General features: G+C 40.4%; 2 protein-coding genes across 2 annotated transcripts; both read left to right on the top strand.

Annotated features, from left to right (window-relative positions):
• The first annotated feature begins 746 nt into the window (after nucleotides 1–746).
• mapk13 (mitogen-activated protein kinase 13) lies at nucleotides 747–16521 on the top strand. Its single transcript, XM_015968529.3, has 12 exons — nucleotides 747–947; nucleotides 3706–3835; nucleotides 3948–4006; nucleotides 6323–6428; nucleotides 8393–8422; nucleotides 12146–12193; nucleotides 12774–12888; nucleotides 13361–13432; nucleotides 13865–13944; nucleotides 14110–14188; nucleotides 14371–14544; nucleotides 16132–16521. The coding sequence occupies exons 1-12, from the start codon at nucleotides 835–837 to the stop codon at nucleotides 16215–16217; spliced, it is 1092 nt and encodes a 363-aa protein (XP_015824015.1). The 5' UTR covers nucleotides 747–834; the 3' UTR covers nucleotides 16218–16521.
• A 1028-nt stretch (nucleotides 16522–17549) lies between these two features.
• brpf3b (bromodomain and PHD finger containing, 3b) lies at nucleotides 17550–26134 on the top strand. Its single transcript, XM_070545244.1, has 13 exons — nucleotides 17550–17731; nucleotides 18451–20003; nucleotides 20160–20316; nucleotides 20413–20544; nucleotides 21010–21138; nucleotides 21838–22150; nucleotides 22393–22677; nucleotides 23290–23844; nucleotides 24361–24442; nucleotides 24529–24614; nucleotides 24727–24821; nucleotides 24893–25047; nucleotides 25724–26134. Exons 2-13 carry the CDS (start codon nucleotides 18475–18477, stop codon nucleotides 25905–25907), a joined length of 3702 nt encoding a protein of 1233 aa, XP_070401345.1. The 5' UTR covers nucleotides 17550–17731; nucleotides 18451–18474; the 3' UTR covers nucleotides 25908–26134.
• Nucleotides 26135–26619: the final 485 nt, after the last annotated feature.

Raw genomic sequence — 26619 nt, 5'->3', positions numbered from 1 at the left:
TATAGATATATATCATAACAGTTGGTCATTGTAATGACTAAAAAACACGTTTTTATGTAGATTATTAGCTTAATATTTTTAACAAACCTTTTTACTCAAGCATTGTGTAACGTCAGAATCTGGTATTTTCATCTGCTCCTGTATGTATGAATGTCCCATTGTAGGCCTCCATGATTCATTCAGCTCTGGCCCCATACAGTAATTATTCATGACAAGTAACAGCTACAGCGTGTGGGTGGGAGCAAAGAAAAAAACGAGTCATGTTGACATGTTTCAGCAAGCAAAGGCGTCAAAATTGTTTATATGGGAGCCCTGGTGATTTCTGCACTGTTTAGCCGTTTGGCACACGGCAAATCAGTACTAAGTATACCGGTATGTTATTTTTCAGCCAGAGATAGTAACACGTTCAGGAGTTGTTCAGGGTAGTAATCAAGCGTAAAATGCGAAATTTAGCTTAAAATTGACGAAAAACGTTTGAGGAAAAACACCAGAGACACACTAAACCGGAACTTGTAATATTTCTTATAAAAATAAAGCGTTATTTCCGGAAAATCATGACTGGTTGTGCTCTAGTTTTATAGCTTATAAATAGTGCCGTTCCATCAAAAGTTGACAAAAACAGTTATTTTAATGTGAAATGTCAGTTGTTTGTTTTCACTTATCTTCCTCTCACGTTATGGCAAACAGCTGGAAATTATTTTGAAAAATCTTACCGGAAGTGAAAAGAAAGCGTCGTACCTGTACAGTGTTTTGCTTTTCTGTCTTAAGTCATGTGACAAGTGAGCAAGAGGAGGCAGGTGAAGTTTTCTGTTGCTTCGCCTGCTCCTCTTCATCATGGAGGCTCGGTCACATTTCTACCGACAAGAAATCAACAGCACGATGTGGGAAGTTCCGGAGAAATACACGCGCCTCAAACAGGTCGGAACCGGGGCGTACGGATCGGTTTGGTGAGTGACTACCGTTCACCGGACGCGGGAGTGTGTGTGGGGGGCGTTTGCGACTCGCTTGTGCACAAACGAGTCGTTAACGACTGCTACACTGGCTGCATGTCATCTTTGGTGGGCCTGAGAGACATTATAACCTGTATACAAACGTGTTTACATCACTGGTGACACACAGACAAAGTTGGCACCTTTCTCCACAACCTACACGGCTTTGTCACGTTTAAGCTCTTGACTTCCATCCTTTCTACCATAACGATTTTATTAACTTAGGAACAATATGGCTATTAAAGATGGGTCCTTATCACTAGCTTATATGTGTGTAGGGTGTTATAGCTGGAGAATATCGTGGATTTTATAACCATGCATTAATGTTTGTCTCATCCAGCTGATTATATAAACATAACAGATGGGGTGGTTTGGGATGATAAAGATTTTCAGGAATCTTTTAAGAGACCTGCCATTTTCCAGAACTGGAAATAAAATAAGTAACCTTTTAGGGGGATTTTTACTGGTTGTGCTTTTTGTTGTTGTTGCCGCCTGCTGTGGAATATACTGCACTATGCCTCTGTGATGTTTCGTGAATAACTAATATAATATTGTACTGTAAAGTCCAAATGTGTCCTTGACTGTTTAAAAAACAATATATGTATGTATATGTATATATATATATATATGTGTGTGTGTGTGTGTGTGTGTGTGTGTGTGTGTGTGTGTGTGTGTATAAATGTCACTCTTCAAAGTTGTATGGATAAAGTGTTATGTGGATAATAGAAGTTATTTGGTTGAGGACCTCTGCTGTGAGCTGGTCCTAATTTTTCCTGATTTCTCCAAAGGGAGACACCCCTCTTGTCATTAAAGAGGCGAAATCAGGCGTTTTAAACCTTTGAGAGCCAAAGTAGGCACAGCATATGATAGAATCGTACTGTCCGCTCTATTAAATTGTCATTTTATCTTAAATGTCAGCCTGTCTTTGTAACTAGAAATAAAAAGGTTTGTTTCAGTCAGCCCCACGTTAAGACGGCAAGGGAGGCACGCCAGCACACGCGCGGTTTGCAAGGACGGTTTCTTATCATTCATTGCTTTGTAGTGGTCCATGATTCTTTGTGGGTAATGAATGGGTGGAGTAAAGCTAAGTTCATAACTTAGATCGCAAACGTGTGTGTGAGCTGCGTCTAGGCAATTCAGTCGAACTGGGTTTGGTGGTATAGCGGTTAAAGCATCTGCCTTTCATCCTGTTTTGCCATTTCCTGATGATGGTTCAACCTCCCGTGATGGCAGCAATTGTTATTAGTGCGTCTTTGTGGACAGGATGTGTGATTTTTACGGCTGTACTTTGTCCCCAATGCAGAAGTATATTGTCAGAATATTCACTTTGGTACCAGTGGAGGTTTAAAGCAGTCATATTTGAAATGATGGTCAGACAAAAACATACCTAACTGTAGCATTGAAATTGACTGCTCTATACTCACAACTTGGATAACGTTGAGCATTAGTGACCTACTTCCAGGGAAGGCGTGTTTCAGATCTTCATAGGGAGGAGACAGGCCTGATGACACGCTTAGTTTTTATCTTTGTGTCGCATGTTTTCCCTTAAGAATCTGATGCAGTTGAGACAGGAAAAACGGGTTTGGGGGAATTTTTCATGAGAAATACCTATATCATATGGTAAAAAGCTCCTTAAACTGGATTTTCCATGATGGCCCCTTTAGGTTCTAGGCATTTTTCAAGGCATGTTTAAGCAGAAAGAATAGGGAAGAGACAGGTGTGTTAACAAGGGCTGCGTTTCCACTTCAGCAGCTGTGCATGGTGATTCTGTTAAAGATGCTTCCTCTAAAGTGAATGCAACATCTGTCATGAAATAGACCTATGATGCGTGGTTTTAGGTGTGTGCTTTAAAAAAAAGCTTTTTTTAAAGTTTTTTTGACTATCAAATAAATATTTTTAGTGGAAATAATTGGGATGGGCTCCAAAAGCCCTTTTATGTTTTATTTTTACATGCATCCTAAGCACTTTAGACCACACTTTGGACATTCAGACACCTCAGAAATAATTATGCGGTAACGTGACATAGCAGTTTTGGAGCACATAGTAATTCTTTCCCCACTAAAACATGAATATTAAAGCTGTTTATAACACAAAAACATCTTTATTTTAAATATTAGATGGTGGCAGAAGTCTAAAATTTTAAAAGCCAAAACATTTTGTGAACCGGTTTACCTTTGTTTGTAATTTTGCTCTGTTTAATAACCCACAAACTAAAGCAACAGTAGGTAAGATAAATAGAAACATTACTAACATCTTTCGTCTGTCCTGTCTGCAGACCTTGATGTGAATGTGCTGCTGCGGATGTAACTAACTATGAAATCCTACATTACTGTGTTGGTGTCGTAAACAGAGCTGTACTCACTGGATTGTATAAAGTGTGTTGGTGGATGCAGCTTGAAATAATCCAACAAGCCTCTCCTCCCACACATCAGTGCCCTGCAGATCACTACAAGCGCGCACATCAAAAGTTACCAAACATTTAAACAAAACCAATAGACCATCACTCCGAGTGCCCCGTACATTAATGTATCAGCATCTGTCATCGCTTGTGTTTGCTACGAAAGTTTCACCATTGAAACCTCTAAATCAATCATCCTGTGCTTTTCCCCACTGCTCTGACTTTGTCAGAGGTAAACCACAATGAAACGAGAAACGGTTGTGTAGTTTTGGCACTAAGCTAACTATGTGTTGTACTGTCTTTGGATTTTCTCTGCAGCTCAGCAATAATTGAGAAGACTAAAGAGAAAGTGGCCATCAAGAAGCTCCACAGGCCCTTCCAGTCAGAAATATTTGCTAAGAGGGCTTATCGAGAGCTCCGGTTACTCAAGCACATGAAACATGAGAATGTGAGTAGATTTAGCAAATATAAACGATTATAGGTCTTACGTGTTTTCTTTACTGTACATTTATGCCTTTTAGACATAATCACTTGTGATTATTCCCTCTCATTGCATATAGGTGATAGGACTTCTGGATGTGTTTACACCTTCCTTAGGCTTTGATGACTTCCAAGACTTGTGAGTACCTTTGGCGTATGCACCTTAAACTAACAACAAACAGCAGGATTATTACACATGAGCACGAGCCATCTGCTGATTTTTATTTCTTTTATGGTTTACTCAATTACTTTTTCTGTAAAATGCTAAAAGATCATTTCACTTGGCATACGCTGTCTTTTTTTGTGCAGGGGTAGATGAGGTGACTGTTCGACATGTTTCAACGTGTTGTGCTATAACAGAAAAAATCCTGGAGAATTAAGTCAAATGTTTTTGGTCATTTGGTTTGAATGAAGGTTTGTGTAAATGCATGTTGAGGAAACCGCACGTGCTGAAACCAAAACACCATCAAATGTCACTTTTTCACAACTTCTTCAGGCCTCAACTGGAATTACTGCCCTGAACAGTAAACATCAGCCTCAAAAAGAGTTAGCGACAGATAGATGAATCACTTGATTAGATGACCTAAATGTATAAATAAGTCATTAACTGAGCACATTTAAACTGGATGTAGCATGCAAGTTTGTAGATTTTGCGCATTAAGTGATTTTTGTGTTTGGTTTTTTAAAGTCTGTGTTTAGGCAGCTTTTCATAACAGTGTTAAACCATGGGACCGTTTATCTCGGGGTTGTCAGTCTTCCTGTTTTCAAAATGGCCTAAGAGGGATGTAGTCACTGTTTACACCCCTGCGGGGTTGCTGAGCCTGTGCCAATTCGGCACTGCAGTGCCAGAATTTGGAATTCAGCAGCAGCCGGGAAAACTCGTAAGCGTTTTCTAAAGATCCTAAGTAGGGATGGGTACCTTTGACATTTGAATCGATCCGGTACTAATTCCCGGTACCTAGGAATCGATACCGGTACTTAACGGTACCAATTTTCGATACTTTTGAGTGTTTATTATTTTAATTATCTTTTATAATTAAATATTTTTTTCTCAATATATAACAATATTTGATAAATATCTCGATAAATAACATTCAACTGTTTGTATTTTAACATCGTCCTTGTAGTTTTATAAGCTGATAATTAAACTGAAGCAAACATCTTTACTGTGAACTAAATTTACTGTGTATCTTCATTCCTTTTGCCGTCCTTTTTCATTTGACTTTTCCTACTGGGAAGTTAGAATTTCCGAGGAGAAAGCAAACGCACCATTAGCTGATAACAATGGTAGCAATGGAAGCTAACATATCAAGCTAACGTTATCTTAAACAGTTTATTTAGCTGCTGGAGCAGATTAAAACGATGCTGCCTCACACTTAGATCGTTGTCGCTGGTTTCATCTTCATCCAGTCACCCGTCGCATTTAGTAAAGTGAAGCCAAACTTTAGAGCGCGTTCATGTTCTTCCAGTCGGAACTTCGGAGTTCCGAGGAGAAAGCGAACGCACCATTAGCGGAACGGAAGCTAACATATCGAGCTAACGTTATCTTAAACATTTTATTCACCTACCGGAGCAGATTAAGATGAGGATGTCTCACTTAGATCGCTGTTGCTGGTTTCATCATCACCCAGTTACCCATCACATTTAGTGAAGTGGACCCAAGCTTTAGCGTGCGTTCTTTCTACCATGCTGCTCTGTTTACAACTGGCTCGCAGCGAGCGACGACATAACGCTCTTGCGCATGCGCAGCTGTCTTGGCAAGTTCTCGTTATGAAGGACGGGTACCGAAACGAGGCACCGTTTGAAATGACGTGAATCGGTGCTCGGTCGGTACTATGGAATTCGGTCGGTACCTTAAAAAGTACCGAATTCAGTACCCATCCCTAAGCCAGTAACAGGAATAACCCACAAGTAATTTCTTGTACCCCTCTTGTATCTTCTAGTGCTGAGCCATAACTGGCAACAGCCGTGAAACTCATGGAACGGTAATAAGAAGGTGACTCTGTGTTCAGAAAATGGGCTGCAGTAACCAAATTTTGCCACAGGAAGTCATCCAAGCGTCTCTCTTACATAATGCACCTTTAATTAAATTCAGATTAAAAGACATGAGGAGTTCATAGATTTCACATCATTCAATTAATGAATAGTTTTTTTTTTTTCATTTATTGGAGGATTTAGACTATCCTCAAAGTGTTCTTTGATTTAAAAATATTATTTTCCTTAGATCTGTAGTGGAATGCATTGAATTGTACACTTGATTTAGTTTAAGATACACATGAAAACCTTAAAGAGGCTGACTACTGTCTGTTGAACATTCAAAAATAACACACACTTCTAATTGAGAAGCTTAAACTGCACAAATTATCAGGATGTGGGTTTTAACAGAACATTAACACCATCCACACCCCTCTGACTACACCTCGTCTTGCTCTGCCTCTCCTCATATTTTTCTCAGCTATCTGGTGATGCCCTTCATGTTTACTGACCTGTCGAAGGTGAGAGGTCAGCTCTCTGAAGACAAAGTCCAGTTTCTTGTCTATCAGATGCTCTGTGGACTCAGGGTGAGACTTTTCCCAAATATTCTTTCTTTTTTTTATCACAATGCATCAGAAATGTGGTTTTATTAAAACCAGGCAAAGCTTCACCTTTTCCTGTCATTTTGGGATGTGTTTCTGTGTAAAAGTTAGTTTTGTAGCTAGCTTCCTAAACACGGCTAGTTGCCTAAATTTCCCAGCAGTTCCTATTTTAGTTTATAAACTTTTACAAGCTATCAATTTTTCATCACAGTGCTGTTAATGTGGGTTCACGTACAGTGTACAAGTGTACTTAGCAGCCTACGGTGGCCTAAAAGGTTTAATGAAGTATAAAAGCCACTACAACGTGGCAAAACATGGAAGAAGCCGCAACTCAAAGAGAAAAGCAACAACACAATGACAAACTCCCCAATACAAATACAATACAACAACAAAAACCACAACAGAAGTCATAAAAAACTTCTACGGGCGTTGTACTGGTCTTTCATGGTGAAACGAGAGCTGAGTCAGAAGGCAAAGCTCTCGATTTACCAGTTGATCTACGTTCCTACCCTCACCTATGGTCATGAGCTTTGGGTAGTGACCGAAAGAACGAGATCGCGGATACAAGCGGCCAAAATGAGTTTTCTTCTGAGAGTGGCTACTTGGAGTGGCTCCTTATGGGCCATTCCCATCTGTACCGGGTCGGCCCGGGCCGGGTAGCATAGATTGTTTACATATCTGGGTGGCCTGGTATTTTTCCGGGCCAACCAAGGCTCGTTCTCAGCCCTCTTCTCGAGGGGGTCTGCTTCAGGCCGACCAGGGCCAACACACCCATTGCTGACAGCAAATTCACAACTTCCATTAGAGCAAGCCTCTGATTGGTGGGTAGAATCAGCCCACATGGGCTTAAGACAAGGATGTGTGGAATCAACTGGGCCAGGCTGGGCCCGACTGGTGCTACCCGGCCCGGGCCGACCCGGTACAGATGGGAATGGCCCATTTGAGATAGGGTGAGAAGCTCGGTCATCCGGGAGGGGCTCGGAGTAGATTTGCTGCTCCTCCACATCGAGAGGAGCCAGTTGAGGTGGCTCGGGCATCTGGTTAGGATGCCTCCTGGACGCCTCCCTGATGATGTTTTCCGGGCACGTCCAACCGGGAGGAGACCTAAAGGTAGGCCCAGGACACGTTGGAGGGACAATGTCTCTCACCTGGCCAGGGAACGCCTTGGGATTTCCCCAGAAGAGCTGGCCCAAGTGGCTGAGGAGAGGGAAGTCTGGGCCCCTCGACTTAGGCTACTGCCCCTGCGACCCGGCTCTGGATAAGCAGATGAAAATGGATGGATGGATGGATGATGGATGAATAATAAAAAGAGATAAAAATTAAGTTAAACGATTAAAAACATCAGTACATGCCTCTGCATGCTATTGGACAACAAACAACGAAGTTCCAGCTGACCATGACTTTTCTTTTTTACTATTTTATTTTACTTTTATTGCTTGTCGATGTGTTGAGGCTTTTGTATTTCATTGAACGTTCTGGGCTACCATAAGCAGCTCATCCAATCCTCCAGTGTTCCAATCTAGCAGGAATTTTTACATATTTAAGAAAATAACCCAAAATGTAAAAGCAATGTTAGTAAAGTAATGTTGTATAAATCCGCTTTTGTACGGGCTGCATTCAGACTAGCTGTTAGCTCATTAGTCTTGTGGCAATAAAACAATTATCTTAAAATGTTCTGAAGTAATATTGAAACACAGGTATTTGATTTCACGCCAACTCAAACACAAACATGTTCCGGATTTACCATGGTTAATGAGGAAATATGTTAGAAATGCAATACTTCACAGTAATTTCATAATGCACAGTCTTCTCAGCTTGTGCTGTTAGATGAGTTTTAAGTACAACCATGATGAACCAATATTTAAATGAGCGAATTAAAACTCATGAAATGCTATAAATTTAGCTTGTGCAGTAAAAATGTTTGCTTCCTTTTTCGTTTGTCTCTGCAGTACATCCATAAGGCAGGAATCATCCACAGGGTGAGTACCAGTCATCACACAGGCCGACTTTTATCATGGAGGGATTCTTTTCAACAGAGTTTCTGTTGGGCTGGTTTTTTTGTTTGTTTGTTTGTTTTTAACTTTGTAGTTTAAAAAGTTATTTTAAGTCAGACTGGGACCTGCTCAAACAGGTACGATGAGTGGTGTTTAACTGCCTGGGGTTATTAGGCCACGCCCTTTGGTTCCTGTGGCAAAACTTGTTAAAGATATTTGCCAGACTCTGCATGAAAATTGTAGAAATTAAGTGTAACAACACTTTACTATCTATAAAAAAAATTAACTGGGTTCAGTTTGTCATTTTGTTGAGAAATTTTGTCATAAATCATTAAAGGAAATAAAAATGATCTCCTATAAACAGTGAAGAGCTGTGTTTTGCATATGTCACTCAAAGACGTCTTACAGGCCAGCTGCTGCTGCCAGTACATCGTGATTTGCGGTATTTTGTTCAAATTTGTGCTCTCAATCATTATGGAAATTTGCCTTTACAGCTACAGCAAAGATTTTGAGACCTACAGACATTTCTAACTAACATGAGTTTGATTTAAAATAATAACCTATATATTCCATTTGGAACCTCTACCGGTGCTTATGGCCGCCTAACGAGTCCCGTTAGCATGACTGCAGCAATACTGCTAACCGTGTTAGCTCCAGTAAGAAAAAAAATAAGTCATTTGGGAAAGCTACGAGACACGCACACATAAATTGGATATAAAAGATGATCCGCTTATTCACATTCAGCATTAGATCCTCCTGTGATTGGTAGAACCTCTGTTCCATTCTGGATTACTACAAACAACAACCAGAGCTAGCGAGCTACTGCAGCATCCCAGTCAGTCAGGAAAAGAGTAATTCTGGTAAGTTAATTAAAAATGACAAATTTTCCAAAGATGTATCAATGTATACACGCAGTAGTAACACTGGCAGCACATAGTTTTATTTTTCTGTAGATTATTGGATTATATGCTGGGACAGTTTGATGGAGCTAAGATCTTTATAGTCCGCTAAGAACTTGACAGCTGAGAGCTCCTGGTGGGAGTGCTATGAGCACATTAAATATTTAATAAAAGTAAAGAAACTGTACCGGTTTTGGTTCTGAAGATAAACTGAATCCTCCTCGGTGTCCAGGTTGGCTCGTAGGTCTTCTGAGTCAAACTGTCGTTCCTTAAAAACATAAACAGTCCAATCTAAGACATAATCACCTCCTAGCTTGGATTTTATTGTTGTCTCCTGATTATCCAACTATTAAATGATTAGATATTGGATAAATATATATTAGGGCATATCAATTGAAACAAAAAAAATGTGAACAGTTTTTAAAGTGATTTTTTTAGTATGATTGTGTTAATGTTTTTTTTTTTTGGCACCTTTGATCCAAAGCTTTCCATACACCCCCTAGTGGGTGAGGCAGGGGTGTGAAAGAAGGTGTGTTTATAAAGTGAGAACATCTATGGTGCAGGAGCAGTTTTTATATAGTTGATGTGGCATTTTGACCGTGATGACATCTCGTCAGAGGTAGCAGAGTCTCTCAGTAATCGTAATAATAATAATCTGTTAAAAATAAAAATAATCTGCACTTTTGAGTCTAGTCAGTCTGCAAAGCGAACCATTGTCTTGTGCTCTGCACTGCAGTTGTCCTGAATGCTGCTGAAACCACTCAAGGACCCGGGACTTCCTGTTTTCTCTTTGTCCCACAAATCGATTTGATGTATCACTTCTCCCGGCTTTTCCTTGTGGATGAGCAGCGATGTAAATCAAACATTTGTTTTGGGACATGCTAACGCAGAAATCTCACAAATACAAGATTACTGAAGTCTTTCTTTGTCTAATTTATAAAAGATTTTGTTCTTCAACTTGCATTGAAAAAGCTTTAGTAAGAATGCATGATATATCTGCATAAATATTCAGTATGGGCTGATGTTGGTCATTTTTAACATATCAATATCGGTCCGATAAGTAAAACCGAGCCAATACTAACTACCGATATTTTATTTTTCATCTTGTTGCCATTTGGTCATCTGTTTAGAGGGTAAGAGGAGTGATGTTGCATAATTGTTTAGTCATGTGACAGTGATGGCAATCATCTCAGAAGCGTAAATGTGTGTGGTGTGTATATATTGGGAGGGGTGGATGTGCGAGAATATATACCATATATATCTCAATATTAAACAGAGGATACAATATATTGCGATACTAATGGTCGGACAATATTTGCAATTTTTTTAGACTGAATTTAAAGAGCAAGTCACCCCCAAATCAACTTTTTTTGTTGATAAATTATATAAATGAGTGTCTAATCGCTCTGTAGACACGTGCAGTCAATAATTTGGCACTTTAGTTCATCTTAGTTAAAATTTAAGTAATCTGCCTAAAACTGTCAGTATTGCGCCGTCGTCAGGTAAAAACTGCACTGCATTTTAATTTAAATCTGCCATCGCTATTGGCTAAGAGGTACACTATGACATTAGCTGGTACATTATGATGTCACAATGCTGTTGTGAGCCTGTGTATGTGTGCATATGTTAGCGGCTCCACCCTCTTGATCTTCCAGGCAACAGCATTTGTTGCATTTTTCAAACATGAAGTGGGAGTGGAATAAGACTCTGATAGGGGTGACTTGCTCTTTAATTGAAAACTGGTCAGACGCTTCTAAAACACACCCAGTGCTATCAGGAGATCTTGTTCCATCTGAATGAAGGTGGTGATTACTGCTGCTACCTAGCAGTCAGACTTGAATTGCACCACACAAAAGAAATAAAGAAATGTTTGCATGCAAATCCTCAATAAAAAATCAATACACTGCTTCTTTATAGCAGTTCAATACCTGAACACAAAACGTAGCAATATTTGAGTGTATCTTTATTTTCTTACATCCCTTCCTATATTCATTAAATGTTGGTTATCGGATATAACAGTGACTTTAACTTCGGATATCAATATCTGCCTACATTTTCACGTTGGTGCATTCCTGGTGCTTAATTTTTAAATAAAAATACAAAAAATAAATGTATTTAAATCAAATTCCTCTGAAATAAGATTTATATCGATATGGCTTTAATAGAAATTTATCATAATCTTACAAAGAGAAGGGCTTTTTTCCCACCTGGCATAAAAGATGTTGTGTAAAAGGTTGTCATGGTGGGCAGAAATGACCTGCTGTAATGGTCTTAATTGCAGTGGAGCTGAAGAAGCCTTTGACCAAAAACACTTTGCCGTTTCATCAGTTTTGTTATATAAGAACTTTTAAGGTCTTTATTATGTTGAGCGACTCGTGCGGCATGAGAACGACATTAATCCTCCTTGTGTTTCCACTTTCTTCACTCCTTAATTTTATTTAGCTATTTTAATGATAACATACTAATTCATTGTTGCACATATTAGCTGTGACATTGGATGGATTGTAAACATTTGTGTTTGTGTGTAAAAATGGTGTTACCCTGCTATTACTGTGTTCATTTGTAAAGAGGTTGAAGTGTGAACACTCAGTGACCAACTTTATCACATCTGCAAAAATGCAAATTGGATTTTATGCTTGATTTGTTGCCGAGTTGCATAATTTAAACATTCAAAGAAAACAGTATTCATGCATTGAGACAAGCAGCCGACCCACCTGGAATTAATACAGAGAGTTTGGAGTCTAAGCTCTAAAATCTCTTAATTGCTACGTTCTGTAAGTAACCATCACTCAACTCATTTTCTTCACAGGATCTTAAGCCTGGAAACTTGGCTGTTAATCAAGACTGCGAACTAAAGGTTGGTACTTGTGGGGATTACATTAAGAAACTCTTACATAAAATGGCAACTTCAAGAGCAAAATCAGGTAAAAAGTGGATTTGTGTGCGGCATGGCTCAAAAAGGTTGCCTCGGGACACATCATACAATAGTTTATGCTGTGGAATAGGGATGCAAGAAAATATCAATACACTGAAACATTGCAACATAAATATATTGTTGATGTAATATTTATAATGCCATAACAGTGGATGTGTCTTGGAAGAATCTAGCCTGAGTTTTCCAATTAAATTCAGTCTTTAAATGGCTGAAATGTTGTATTATCTCACCTGTATTTTGATATGCATCATATCTTCAGATTCTTGCTAATACACACCCTTAATGTGGAATGCATGAAAGTATTATGTATGTATGTTTTAATGAATGTTTACCATTGGAGTCCAGGTGTAAACTGTAAAAAAAGGTGTTTGAATCGATGGGGGGCTACTGATCGTGATTCTTTTCTCTAATTTACCGCTGGTATTAATCTCTAATTTCCCTCTGGGATTAATAAAGTATTATTGAATTGAATTGAATTGAATTTTGCTTGCTTCTCCATCAGATCCTGGACTTTGGGCTGGCTCGTAGTACCGACGCAGAGATGACAGGCTACGTGGTGACCCGTTGGTACCGGGCGCCTGAGGTCATTCTGAACTGGATGCACTACACCCAGACTGGCAAGATAATTGTAGCTGTTACATATTATTACAGTAACATTGCGCTGCAGATCACCCTGGTTTCACGGGTCAGAAAGCTTTGCTAAGTCATTCACTTGTTTCTGAAATGAATTTGAAGATCCAAAGACAGACAGGATTTTTCTTCTTCAGCTGGATAGTGTTGTTGCTTAACAACCAAACTGCCAATGCAATGAGACTTTCTGACCCAGGATTTGTGTTTCTGTTAAATAAGATGCTCTTTTTGGTTTTTTAACTTCTCCTGCTGAATAAAATGTGGCACAGAAATTGACCTTTGCACCCTTAAGACAATCTCACTCATTAAACTCCCCCTTGGTTGAACCAGCACAACAGATTTAGCTCTCTGTTGTAAATAAAAACCGGACTGTTAACTTTATTGGACTCGACTAAACTCAAAGCTTTGCTGTGTGATCTTTTTGTTTTACTGACGTTTAATTTCTGTTTACGTTTCTAGTGGATATTTGGTCTGTAGGTTGCATCATGGCAGAAATGATCAACGGGAAAACCCTCTTCAAAGGAAAAGACTGTATCCTTTCATGTTCTTTGTTTTTATTCTTGTAAAAAATTGCTTCATAATGTAAAGATGGAAGTGTTGTGTGATTTCTAAGCAGTTTTTTTTATTTATTTTTTTTGTTTTTACCTTGCCAAACAGCAAATTAATAACTTTTTTAATTAAATGGTGACCGTTTTTTTATGGACACAATATAAATCAGCATGAGTAATTAGAGGAAATCACATGCAATAAAACCAACATGCACCCTGAAGGAAACGCCTATAAAGTTATTATATTTTACTGATTTATGAGGCCTGCTTACATATTAAACGATCAGTTTTATTCAGCTGTTTCTTTAGCAATATTATTCTTTTTTATGGGGTTTCTTGGTAACAATATATCCAACCTATTTGTGAACATTAAGCTTAAAAAAAGAAAAAACTTCCTTTACTTGTTTACTACCAGACATGGACCAGCTGACTCAAATCATGAAAGTGACTGGAGTACCTGGACCAGAGTTTATTCAGAAACTGGAAAGCCAAGAGGTCAGATAAGTCCTCACAAAGTTAATGAGTTCTACTTTTTTATTCACTGGAAGCGACTTCTTTTGAGATTCATTTGTTTTGTCCACTGTTTCATTGTCTCCTATCGATATATTAAAACTCATTTTATTTATTTTCAAATCTGTTTATCTTTTGGCTCCAAAACAGGCTAAAACTTATATAAAGTCCCTTCCTCGTTACCCAAGAAAAGACTTCTCAACATTGTTTCCTGTAGCCAGTGAAAGGGGTGGGTATATATGTTTGTTGTTCTCAGTGTAATTTGTAGCATTAATAAATGTGATCTTTACTTTTAGTAATGGGTATAAAAACCTGCCTTGTGGAGCACATGAATTAAATTTTTATTGCTTTAGGTTTTGAGATTTTATTTTACGCTTGATTTAATGGCTGCATCTTCTGTTATACTTTCAGCCATCGAGCTGCTTGAAAAGATGTTGGTTCTGGACGGAGATGAGAGGCCCACTGCTGAACTTGCTCTGGAGCACCCGTACTTTGACAGCTTACGGGACCCCGATGACTTTCCTGAGCCTAAGCCTTATGATGACAGCTATGACAATGCAACACTGGCCCTGGATGAGTGGAAACGTATGTGAGAAAAAATATAAAATGAGCAAACATTCGTAGAAAAACAGTCCATGTGTTCAATATGTTAAATGCAACATCAAATATAATGACAATTGACATTAAATCAGAAATCCAGAGTTTCCCCCCTTTCACGAATTGGGTATGATTTCTTAGAAATTTATAAAAGCAATAGTCTTACCCTGTATTGTGATATAATGTAGGCAGTATGTCAAAAAAATTTATTGCTATGCCCATCCCAGTCCTGTAGAGCCCCATGCACTTTGAACTGGGTGCCATGCAGCATTCGCCAATAGCATCAGACATCTGCCTACTTACTATGTCAGTCACAGAGTGGAAATACCTAAAATGATACAGAGTTGGCAACTTTTCTTAGGACAAGTAATTCTTTAAAATATATTTATATATGAACAAACAGCACAATGTGAGACTAATATTTGTAAAACAGCATGTTTTAGCAAGAGGCATTGCTTTTGGCCGTAAATACAGAAGTGGGGAGAACGGCTTAAGGTGCAATGCACTTTTCTGCCTTTAGATGGTGCTGTCAGATAAAAACTCCAGATTTCTGCTTTGTTTTTTGAAGGAGATGAAGAAGAAGAAAGTATCATTTCTATAGCACCTCTCAAGATAAAAATCACGAGGCGCTTCACAAAAACAAAAAAAAATTAAAAAATATAAAAAAGCATTTAGAAGATGTTTAAAAATAAAATGAGGAAAAATAGGCAATTGGGATTTAAAAGAAAAATGTTAAGAAAGAGAGAGTGAATAGGAAAGAGGGAAATCAGTAGATCCTGAGGAGGTGTTTTGATGGAGCATTTCCTGTCATATTGCTTGAAATTCTCTTCACCTACTGATGGCAACCATTGAATTAAATGTTTACTCAAACAAACAGAATAGTTTAATCGCTTTGAAATGTACAATCCTGGAAAAACTTGTCCACTCATTGTGAACATCTCGTTGTTAAAGATTGGATCCTTATCCTTCCATCAAATTGCCCTCTGACCATCTCTCCCTCCCTCTCCACATATCCCTCTTTGTGCACGAATCGTGCATTCTCAGTTCGGAGCAGCTGAACAGCAAGTCAAGCCAAATCTCGGCTAGCTATATTAGTTAGCATACTAAATTGTTTTACGTTTATTTAGCCTGAGCAGAAGTGGTATAGTGTAATAAGCCCAGTACATCTCACTGGATCAATGTGCCAGGCTTCCCTCTCTTCAACTTTCAGTGCAGACAGAGTCTAGAGAACTCATGAGCAACAACAGAGGCTTCACTGCTATTAAGTAGGTGTGTTACGTTAGGAATTATGGCAGAAAATGTGCCAACAATGAGTTTAAAAGAAAAGATAATGTTTTGTTATAGTTGTTTGACAGTATCCGTTGAGTCCGGTATTCTCCTGTATTCTGCAGGCATGGCTCAAGGGAGCCTGAATAAAGGGGGATAAACATTTGAAGCGTGTATTTTAAAAATTTAGCTTGCTTGAATGACTTTTCTAGGATCATCTACCCTACCTTTAATAAAAGGAAATGGTAGAAAAAATATTCTATAAATATGCTTCACACATGGTAACCTAACTCTGCTCTTTTCCCATAGGGTTATGTTTCAAAGAGGTAAAAAGCTTTGTGCCATTCCCACGGAGAGACTCCAAGAGGAAAAACACTCTGACTATGACTCCTTGATCTGATGAATTCAATCCACTTCCTGGCGGCCCAACTTTCACAGCATACAGGCGACTGTGCCCTTGTTTATTCCACACCCACACTATTTCCTCCACTTTTGCTTTATTTAGATTTTTAATCAATGTTAAGAATTGTGCTTTATTTTAAAACTGCTCTCTTCTTTTTATGTATTGTGGAATAATTTCCTGAGTGTAGATTGTTACACATTCCCTTTCAGTGTTGCAAAGTATTTGTCACTAAAAGCTAACAGGTTTCCTGTAGGGTTTACTGTAAAACAGGTTTACAATTAAACAATGTGATACAATTTGTGTGGTGTTGTTTTTGTATGATAACTTACATGTGTACCTTATTAAGTCAACCTCAGCCTTGTGGTGCAAATACTGAGCATAATTTGCATGACTTGGTTTTGTCTATGGTTGCTTCAGAGGCCCCAGAAGGTAGGCAACCAGCAGCTACTACTTTTCAAATGATTTACTTGAGGGATTAATGCATCAAGCTGCCATCAAACGTTCAAATGCTTTTACAGATGGCACAAGAGTGAGTATCCTCATATAAGTTGTTTTAGATTAATAAAATCCTTCAGAGTACATTTTTAAATAGACTAACTCATAAGGGTCTTGAAGGAGAACCGAGCTAAATGACAATAGGATGAGAGCTAAGGACAATTTGAGATGAACCTCCCGTTAGGTCGCCTGCGCGCGAAAATCGTTGTCTAATGACGTCAAAAGGGGCAGGTTCTGGGCAACTGAACTTTTACCAACCAAGGTAAATCACAAACTGACACTAAGCGGAAGTGATGCTTTCCGTCATCAAAATAAAATCGTTATGTTAAAAAAGGTGTATAACTTCTTTGATGTATCCTGCAAACCAAAACGATAGCTTAAACGACAATTTCATCACTTGAAAAAGATTTTCAGAACCTACATAATACGCTAATTTTTTCAAAGCCTGAACATGAAAATGGCTCCTGCTGGCTTTGAAAATTATTTCACTTACAACGTTTTGGACATGTCCAGTAAAAATCAATGTTGTAAATGTAAATTGAATGATGCAAACTTTCTATTTAATGTATTTACATTTCCATGCGTTGTTAGTCGCTTATTTAATCCGTGTGTTTTCTTTTTATCTTTATTATTTTGAAATTTGTATCCGGAAGTTATGCTTTTACTTTTACGCTAACTCCGGACTCCAAAAAGCTAGCCGACTAGCAAAGAGAAGCTAGTATTTTTTTCCCTCATAAAATTGATCGATGATGAGATGTCTCTCAGGTTATTGGTGCTAATTAATTAGTGTTGTCTCCGACAAGTATTGAGAATCAATCGTCTGCTTTAAAAAGAGCGTGTTGTGAAGAAACAGAAGCGTCAGAAGGTAACGAATTACACCGGCTGTATTAGCAGGCTAACCGAAGCGATTAGCTTCGGAAGTACTGCAAGAGACGCGTCTGACTGGGCAACCAAAAGCGGCTTCTGACCGCTGGCTGTCGAGCTACCCTGGTCAGTCAGTCAACATAATAGGTAGGATTTCAAACATGTATTTTCGCTAGCGTTTTTTTCTGGTATTGAGTGCTTTCAAACTTTTATTGCCTTTTCACCTTGCCACAGATTAGTGTCATTTTTATTTTGAAAGTGTCAAAAAGACAAGTTACGGTCAGAACTACCCATCTTGAAAGTTAGCTGATAATTTTTACCACAAACGGTACACTGTCAGAAAACCATTATATTGTTATGTTATTCTTACAGTCGGTGGATAAGTAAATTAAAAAAGCAACCTTAATCAAATGTCAAGATGTTAATCGCTTGAAAAGCCTTTTAATATTGTTTTAAAACTGTCAATATGGCTGACATTTCACTCCCGAACTATGGGACTCTTATCTGTTGAGTCTATAATGCTCTACATGCTGATTGGCTCTCTGATGGATCAGTCAAACGTACTTGGAAGCTGATTGGATGAAACCCTTGCGTTGTGGCACACCTCGATTCAACAAACATGTGAGACAAAGTCTGGAAAAAATCTACCAGTCGTTGCAACTTTTGTGTTTCTTGTGTTATAACTAAATATACTACCTTACAGCTTCACACATGTATAACTGTCATTACGGTGGTTTGCCTATGTGGCTAATTTGACCAGTTTTAAATCATCTGAGTTAATGTGATGGAATGTTTATTGTTTTACATGTCTTTAGTAAGAGTCAGACACCACATGTTTCACAATTGATTTGATTTTTCTTTGATAGAAGTGAAAGTGTTATTAGTGGCCTATGAGGAAGCCACGTCGAAGGGGCCCGGTGGCCGGAGCAGATGGAGAAGACATCAACAATTCTAATGGGACAGGAAGCAGGCGTGGGGTTGCTCGCCAGCGATCTCCATCCCCTTACAGCCTCAAAGCATCTCCTAGCAGAGAAACCCTTAGTTATGCCCAGGCTCAGAAGGTGGTGGAGGTGGAACTGGATGGTAGGCTTCATCGTATTTCCATCCTGGAGCCTTTGGAAGTCATTACAGATGATGAGATGATGGTTCAGGGTGAGTGTAACAGCAACAAAGAGAACAGTGAACAGTCATTATCTTCTACTGCCAGCGCCCCAACATCTCTTAAGTCTGTCACACCTAGAGGCCGTAGAAAAGACTCCAAATGCTCCTTCGTCAAGTCAGTAAAACCAGCCAAGAAACACTGTCCCAATTCCCAACCTCAAACACCTGAAAAACTAAACACATCAAGCTATCATCACACAGCTCTTCCTGAACCTAAGTTTCATGTTCTGGAAACCTTCACACCTACCGAGGCACCCACCTTGCCTACAGCATATTATCGTTACATTGAATGCTCACCTGATGAGCAGGAGGCCAAAGCAGAATATGACATGGATGACGAAGACACTGCTTGGTTGGATATGGTAAATGCTGGCCGGACATCCGAGTATTTATCTGCTGTTTCACCTGACACGTTTGAGCTGCTGGTGGATCGGTTGGAGGAGGAGGCGTACAGAGAAGCCCGGAGCCGAGCACCCTCTCAAAGCACCATTGATGATGATGCCTTCTGCTGTGTGTGCCTGGATGACGAATGCCTCAACAGCAACGTCATCCTCTTCTGTGACTCTTGTAACCTGGCTGTGCACCAGGAGTGTTATGGAGTGCCCTACATCCCTGAGGGTCAGTGGCTGTGTCGCTGTTGCCTGCAATCCCCTCATAAACCTGTAGACTGTGTTCTGTGTCCAAATCGAGGTGGTGCTTTCAAACAAACAAGCGATGGCCGCTGGGCACATGTGGTCTGTGCTATATGGATCCCTGAAGTTTGTTTTGCTAACACCGTTTTTCTGGAGCCTGTGGAAGGGGTCAACAACATCCCTCCAGCCCGCTGGAAGCTCACCTGTTACCTATGCAAACAGAAGAGTCGGGGCGCATCCATTCAATGCCACAAGGCCAACTGTTACACTGCGTTTCATGTCACGTGTGCTCAGCGTGCTGGATTGTTTATGAAGATTGAACCCGTTAGGGAAACAAACCTCAACGGCACCACGTTTACAGTGAAGAAGACGGCATTTTGTGAGACTCATTCTCCTCCTGGACAAGAGACCGGGTCGGACGAGGAGAGTGAAGGTCGGGTTGTGGGCAGCAGAGGGAGAGCTAGTAGAGGGCGGAGCGCCTACTCAGAAGGTCCAGCTACACCAAAGAAAGGTAGAAAGGCTGAAGATGATGGCTCAAATAAAAAGAAAGGGAAGAAGAATGCAGTGGAAAAATCACAGAACACTGGTTCACCACATGCAGCAGTGCCTCAGATACCTACAAGCAGGTAAGCCTCTAACGATTACTGTTTAACACATTATTATCATTGCTGTTTTAGTAGTGATATCACCCAGTGAAGCCCACGTTGCTCTTTTCTAGGTGAAAACGACATTTGAGGGGAGATGCTTGAATTGATGTAAACATGAACATTTCTGTTTTACAGACTAAATATAATCAGCAAAGGAATCCTCCTCCAAAGGAAAAACCAGTTCATGCAAAGACTGCACAGCTACTGGTTGTTAAAGCGCCAGTCAAGAAACGGTGTGCCACTGGTTCGACGATTAAATTCCAACTTTCAAACCCAACGGACTACCGAACAGGTAAGGCCAAGAAACGATTCTGATGAAGAAAAAACAACAGAGCGCCTTATTTTAGATGTTTCTGATGTGTTGTTTCTGTGTGTGTGATCCCGGTAGCCTGAAGTGGACGAGAAGATTTCTGCTGCAAGAGAAGCTCTGAGATATTGGCAGAAACTGCGACATGATCTTGAAAAGGCCAGACTGCTGGTGGAGCTAATACGTAAGAGAGAGAAGCTCAAACGAGAGCAGGTAAGAGAATTCTTTTATTCTTGGTAATGAGGAATTATGACTTTACAGTCAATAATTTCAATACTAGATAACACTTTAGGAAACAAACTAAAGACTCATTCAGACTAAGTTGTACTAAACATCCAGTGATTTTTGGGCATTAAAAAATACCCACAGTGTTTGCCCTACATAGGCTCAGGCGTGGCGCAGCACCACACCTGAAGCTCCAGCACCACAGCTAAGAAATTTCGTCGACCCGCCGATACGGGAGATGCACAGAAGTAACACTTTCCACATGTACAAACGTGCCCCCCTCCGTCACGGGAAATGCACGGAAGAGTAACGTTCCAGGCACAGACAGCCCCTCCACCCTTTTCCCGCCACAGCTGTAAAACTTTCTGGGGGAAACACTGTACTCTGATGCACACCAACTTTGTGTAATGTCTTCTTATCTAAACATTACAAAACATGTTATGTCCACTGCAGGTCAAAGTTCACCAGGCAGCTTTGGAGATGCAGCTGACTCCGATGGTGATGCTCCTTCATTCCACTCTGGATCAGCTTCAGGAGAAGGATACGGCCCAGATTTTCACCAAGCCAGTCGACATAAAGGAGGTCAGATATTTGTGTGAATATAACGTAGACTCCAAATTCAGTTACTGTGAATTTCTGCATTTCCAAATGTAAACAAAAACTCCAGAACACACAAAAATGTTGCTACTTGTGTAAAAAACCAGCAGATCAGTTGCACACAGAAAATTGTTTTGTCTGTGAGAATTTTTATCAGGGGCTTTGAACTCAGCTTTATTTCTCATACAGGGTGTTTAGCCTCCACACACAAACCTGTACTGGTTCCAGTAGCTGGTCTGTTTTGTTTTTATTGTAGCTGTGATGAGGTAACTAGGTTATTTAGTTTTTTGACAATCAAGGCAAACACAATTAAATGCTGTTTTTATACTTGTCACAAAGAAGGTCTTTTTACATAGATTGAAGCTTTTTAATAATATAACATTAATAAGAAATGTGATAAATAACTAATTTACAGCATCAAGCAAACTTAACAGGAGTGGGAAGCCATGCCCTTGTCCACAGTATTAAAGCGGTTAGTGTAAACTTGAAAATAAAAATGATCTAGTAAACATTTTTATAACTTTGGTTCTGAGCACAACAGATTTCCTAAATCATCAGGGCTGTTTTCATCACGTTGAGTCTGTGCAGCAAAGTGTCCATCTTGTTTTTTCATAAGACTTGGACCAGTAATGCTTCCTGAACTGGCAGGTTCATCCTCTTTTGTAACTTTCATCTTGTCTGCAGGTTCCAGACTACCTGGAGTTCATCAGCCAGCCTATGGATTTCTCCGCTATGCGTTCCAAGCTTGAAAGCCATACTTACCGCTCAGTGGCTGACATAGAGGCTGACTTCAATCTCATGGTGTCAAACTGCCTCCTCTACAATGCCAAAGACACAGTTTTTCACAAGGCGGCACTGCGTCTTCGTGACCTGGGGGGCGCCATATTGCGTCATGCCCAACGACAAACCACAAACGCCGGCCTGGACCTGGACACTGGCATGCATCTCCCAGAGTCCCCGCAGAAACGGGACTTTTACAGCTGTACCTGGGAGGACGGTGTGTCATGTTGCTGTTATTGTAAATATTCCTGTTTAGTACTTTAGAAAGGAGAATGGTGGTACAATAACTCATGCTACTGCTACCTTTTCACTCATCAGTGTTTATAATGGAAATATAGCTCCTGTAATTACATTTACCATCATTTGTTGACATTCTAACCTGAACAGGAGATGTTTGTTGTGTAAACGTGATCTGCTTACACGGCGCTGTCTTTTCGCTAACGTTATACATCTGTTCAGTTGACAGTGTTCTGGATCCGGAGAACCGGCTCCACATGACGGTGGATGAACAGCTGAAGGAACTGCTGGAGAAGCTAGACTTTGTAACGTCAATGCGGTGCAGTGGAGCCCGAACTCGGCGCATTCGCTTGCTTCGACGAGAGATCAACAAGCTCCGCTACAGACAGGGCCAACACCCGAGCCACAGCCTCCACAATGGACAGCTCAAAGAGGATGATGAGGATGATGAAGATGAGGAAGAGAACGACAACAATGCAGATCACGGTCTTTCATCCTTAGACAAAGGTAAACTACAAAATATATAAAATTATTTCCGCATGAACCTTTGAAAGCTTTTTTCTCTTAATGAGATCGGTTGTGAACATGAGCTAATGGAACATTGTCCTCAGGTAATTGAGCCAGGGTCCCCCCCACGCACCAACCCCAACCACCCCACTGTCTCCAGTCTAGTAAGTAGGGGCCCAGAGAGTCTCGTTAGCCATGGCTGCCTCACAACTCCTCTCTCCCAGTGCACTCTGTCTGCACCTCCTTCACACATCACTCTCATGGATTCACCTCTCTCCTTTAGCCACGTTCAGTCAGTCATGCCCATATCATCCCACCTCTGACCACAGACTGGTCCAGTCAGACAGTCACAACAGCTCAACAACACCCGTGGTTCTAGTCATTTAAAGCTGCCATGTTGGTGTCGCTGGTGTCCAGTGGTGAGGAGGTTCTCCACCGTAAAACTCCCTTTGGGCTATGGTTAGAGTGTAAGAATAAAGTGCTTTCATTACAAAGTGACACCATTTCCCACTGTGAATACTACACTACCACATCATACTACATGCACATGGACGTTCTTCTTTTTTTAGGTGAGAAGGGAAATTAAATTATTTTCATCTCCTCATTTTGCAGAGGACTTCAAATCTGTATCTCCCCCAAAACTGGAACCAACAGGCCCGGCCCCCCCTCCACGCCAGGGAGATACACCTCTAGATCCTCCGACACTGCGGCCAATCACAAGGGAGTCCCAGTCATCGTCTTGGCACCGCAAGCGCCTTAAGATAGACAGTGACCTCTCAAAAAGCATTGTAGAGAACAGTAAGTGCCCTAAAGCACAAGAGGGGTCGGAAACACCGCCTCCGATTTTGCATAGCGAAGCTCAGGTGGTGTCCAACGGCCTCCCGGAGTTCAGCGTCTCTCCACAGCCCGCCACCGGGGGAGTCGGACGACGGACTTCTGTGTTGTTTAGGAAAGCAAAAAATGGGGCCAAGCTTCTCAGAGACAGAGACAACCCTTTGTTTAATGGAAACGGGCTGCAGGATGAAGTTACAGCACCCTCCTCCACAGCTTCTACACATTTGTCAAAGACCCCCCAAAAAAGCCCCGGACCCCCGACGCTCAGTGAACTATGGACGCCTGATCGAGACTTGAGTTTGGATACCGAACCTGGGAGAAGGCTGGAAAGTGGTGAGCGGTTTAATTTAATGGGACGTAATTTACTTTTTTAAAGGTTCGGAAACAGTTGCTATAGACACAGATGTGGTCACGCTCAACTCTGTTATTTCTACTATAGTTTGTGTTTTTTTAGAATCAGAGAATTTAAAGCAACACCAAATAGATGTTCTGTGTCTTCCTCCTACTGGTTGAAATTGGATTCCTTTTGTTGTCATTTACTGTGCACAAAACTGTTAAGTATGGTTTCTGGTCAGCAGAGGAATACGGAGTGCTGTCAGGTGTGAATTTGGGCAAGTTTCTACCTCAAGAACCACTGAAACCAGATTTAAAGCAAGATTTAGGTTAAAATGTAAAAATAAATAACTGTCGTCATAAAAGCCAGCAGAGATGCAGCAAAATACTTTTGGTTCATTATTTCATCTTTTTTTTCCCCCTGCAGTTTCATTGTGACACTATTATTTCATGGTTCTGTTATTTCCTCGTACTTCCCATGTGAGCTGCTCCGTTATTCCTGTGATTTGTCTTTAGGACTGACCAACGGCTTTGACAGGCACAAAGACGGCAGCTCTGACTCTGAACCCAGCTTGTGTCCTGTCCTGCACAAAGAAATGTAGGACACTGTTGTGTTTGCTGTTGTTGTCTTGTCTGGTTTAAAATATCACCGATAATAAAACATTATGTTTGATCACGCCGCAGCTCAACCCCCAAACGAAGCCTTGGGAAACCGTCTCTCTCCAAAGTTCCTCTTCTGGAGATCGTCAACGGAGATTCCGATTACACCAGTACTCTCACCTCTTATCGCCCTCTTCATAAACCCTGGAGCTAGTTTACATCTGTCCTGTTGATGTTCTTTATTTTGCTGAAATTATTTGATTATTTTTTGTTGTCTTGAAGGCAACAGCGTCCAAAAACCGGAGGATGAGGTAGAATTGGAACCTTTAGACCTGGTGTGGGCTAAATGCAGAGGGTACCCCTCCTACCCTGCTCTGGTAAGCTTTTTTTCTGTTCTCTTACACGTTTAGGTAACAGACTTTAGCTCTAAAGCCTTCTTCTGTTCTAGGTCATTGACCCAGAGATGCCTGAGGAAGGGCTGCTGCTTAATGGGATCCCCATTCCAGTCCCACCCAAAGATGTCCTCCATCTGGGCGAGCAGAGACAGGAGGAGACTAATGAGAGACTCTACCTGGTGCTTTTCTTTGACAACAAGCGGACATGGTGATTTCCACATGCATTCAGACACAATTCAATGCTTTTGTTATCTCTGAGTTCTGCTACAAAGTCTTAGAGAGGAGATTTAGATGCATTTATTTGTGCTGAAATGTCTCAGCTTCTTGGTCACCCTACACCAGCGGTAGAAGCTTGTGGTCCTAAAACGTAAAAATATTGATGAGAAGTAGAGACGCTTCACATAACTGGCTGGTGATTGGAATTGGCTAAATCAGGGATCAGCCAGTCTGAAGCTCAGAAATCACTTTTTGTTTTTGTTTTTTAAATTTCCTTTATCTCATTGTTGCCGAGCAACAATAAAGAAAATCTGGCATTTTCCCAGTCTGTGAGCTCAGCTGCTTTTACTTCAAGAATCTTGTTCTCTGAGATTAACTGGAATCAGCCTAAATGTGTATCGGTGAAAATCGGTAACAAAACCAGAATTGGTCCATTTATATACAAAGTACTGACAGTTGTTGCTATTCATTTATACATTGCTAACTGGTCATTACAATATTTACTACTTCAAACTTCCAATAAACAAAGAAGAAGACATTCAAGTCAGATATTTTTTCCAATTAAGCAAATTAGAAATTTACTTTAGTTTTTGACCAAACTTGAGGCGTAGGAGCAGGTCTGCACTCTTGTTTCTCACTAATCTATGTTTCTGTCATCGTTGCTGTAGGCAGTGGCTCCCGCGAGACAAAGTCACACCGCTGGGTGTAGACGACACCGCCGACAAGCTGCGGATAATGGAGGGACGTAAGTCCAGCATCCGAAAGTCGGTGCAGGTGGCTTATGACCGGGCCATGATCCACCAGAGCAGAGTCAACCACAACCACTGCTTTGTGGCCTCAAACTACATGTAGAGGGTGACTGTGAGCTCTCACACTTAGGTGTGTGTCCTGGTAAAGCAGCAGGTTCTGTCCATGTCAACAATGGTCTGAGGAGGTTGGACCTGTCGCTTCTCAGGACCAATAAATCACTGGTGTCTCTGTGCGGTGATGCTCTGTTGTTGTTGAGAGAATGTGTGAAGGAAGTGACTTTAAGCCCTGCGGTGCTAGGGTCAGTGAGCAGAGGAATGGAGGTGTCTGCTTACGCCACCTGGAGGTCACAAAGCTTCATGTTTGGATCAAATAAATGAATTCCAGGCGTTTTGCTGCCCAGGGATCAAACTGCAGGATCACTGCCTTCTTTTATACTATAGCTTTTTTTTTTTTTTTTTTTTACCTTTTATTCTCTTACAGAAAGATTCTTGTATATTTTAATGATATGCTTGTGTACATATGTGTGTAAAATCAAACCTATTTTAATGTAATGTTACTGTTTTTAATGCGTATTTCAATCAGCCGTCTGGGCGAAGCCAAGCTGTGAATAGTGAAGACGAAATAATTCCTGACGTGTGTGTGTGTGTGTGTGTGTGTGTGTTTCAGCAAACACAATGAACTGATCTTTATATTTGAAATCTCTTTTTGATACAGAGAGAAATAATTTATTTATGAAGACAGAACTATAGAAATAAAGTTATATTGGTTAAATGGAGAATTCTTATTTAAAAAAACACGCAGCCAACATTTTCGA

The sequence above is a fragment of the Nothobranchius furzeri genome, chromosome 15, assembly GCF_043380555.1.
Source record: "Nothobranchius furzeri strain GRZ-AD chromosome 15, NfurGRZ-RIMD1, whole genome shotgun sequence".
Lineage (NCBI taxonomy): Eukaryota > Metazoa > Chordata > Actinopteri > Cyprinodontiformes > Nothobranchiidae > Nothobranchius > Nothobranchius furzeri.
This window is presented reverse-complemented; position numbering and strand designations above follow the sequence as displayed.

Coding starts and splice junctions, on each gene's coding strand:
- brpf3b (XM_070545244.1), top strand. CDS start 18,475: ATGAGGAAGCCACGTCGAAGGGGCCCGGTGGCCGGAGCAGATGGAGAA. Junction 24,443..24,528: donor CCTGTCCTGCACAAAGAAAT/GTAGGACACTGT, acceptor ATCACGCCGCAG/CTCAACCCCCAAACGAAGCC. Junction 24,822..24,892: donor ACCCCTCCTACCCTGCTCTG/GTAAGCTTTTTT, acceptor CTTCTGTTCTAG/GTCATTGACCCAGAGATGCC.
- mapk13 (XM_015968529.3), top strand. CDS start 835: ATGGAGGCTCGGTCACATTTCTACCGACAAGAAATCAACAGCACGATG. Junction 12,889..13,360: donor GATGCACTACACCCAGACTG/GCAAGATAATTG, acceptor TTACGTTTCTAG/TGGATATTTGGTCTGTAGGT. Junction 13,433..13,864: donor CCTCTTCAAAGGAAAAGACT/GTATCCTTTCAT, acceptor GTTTACTACCAG/ACATGGACCAGCTGACTCAA.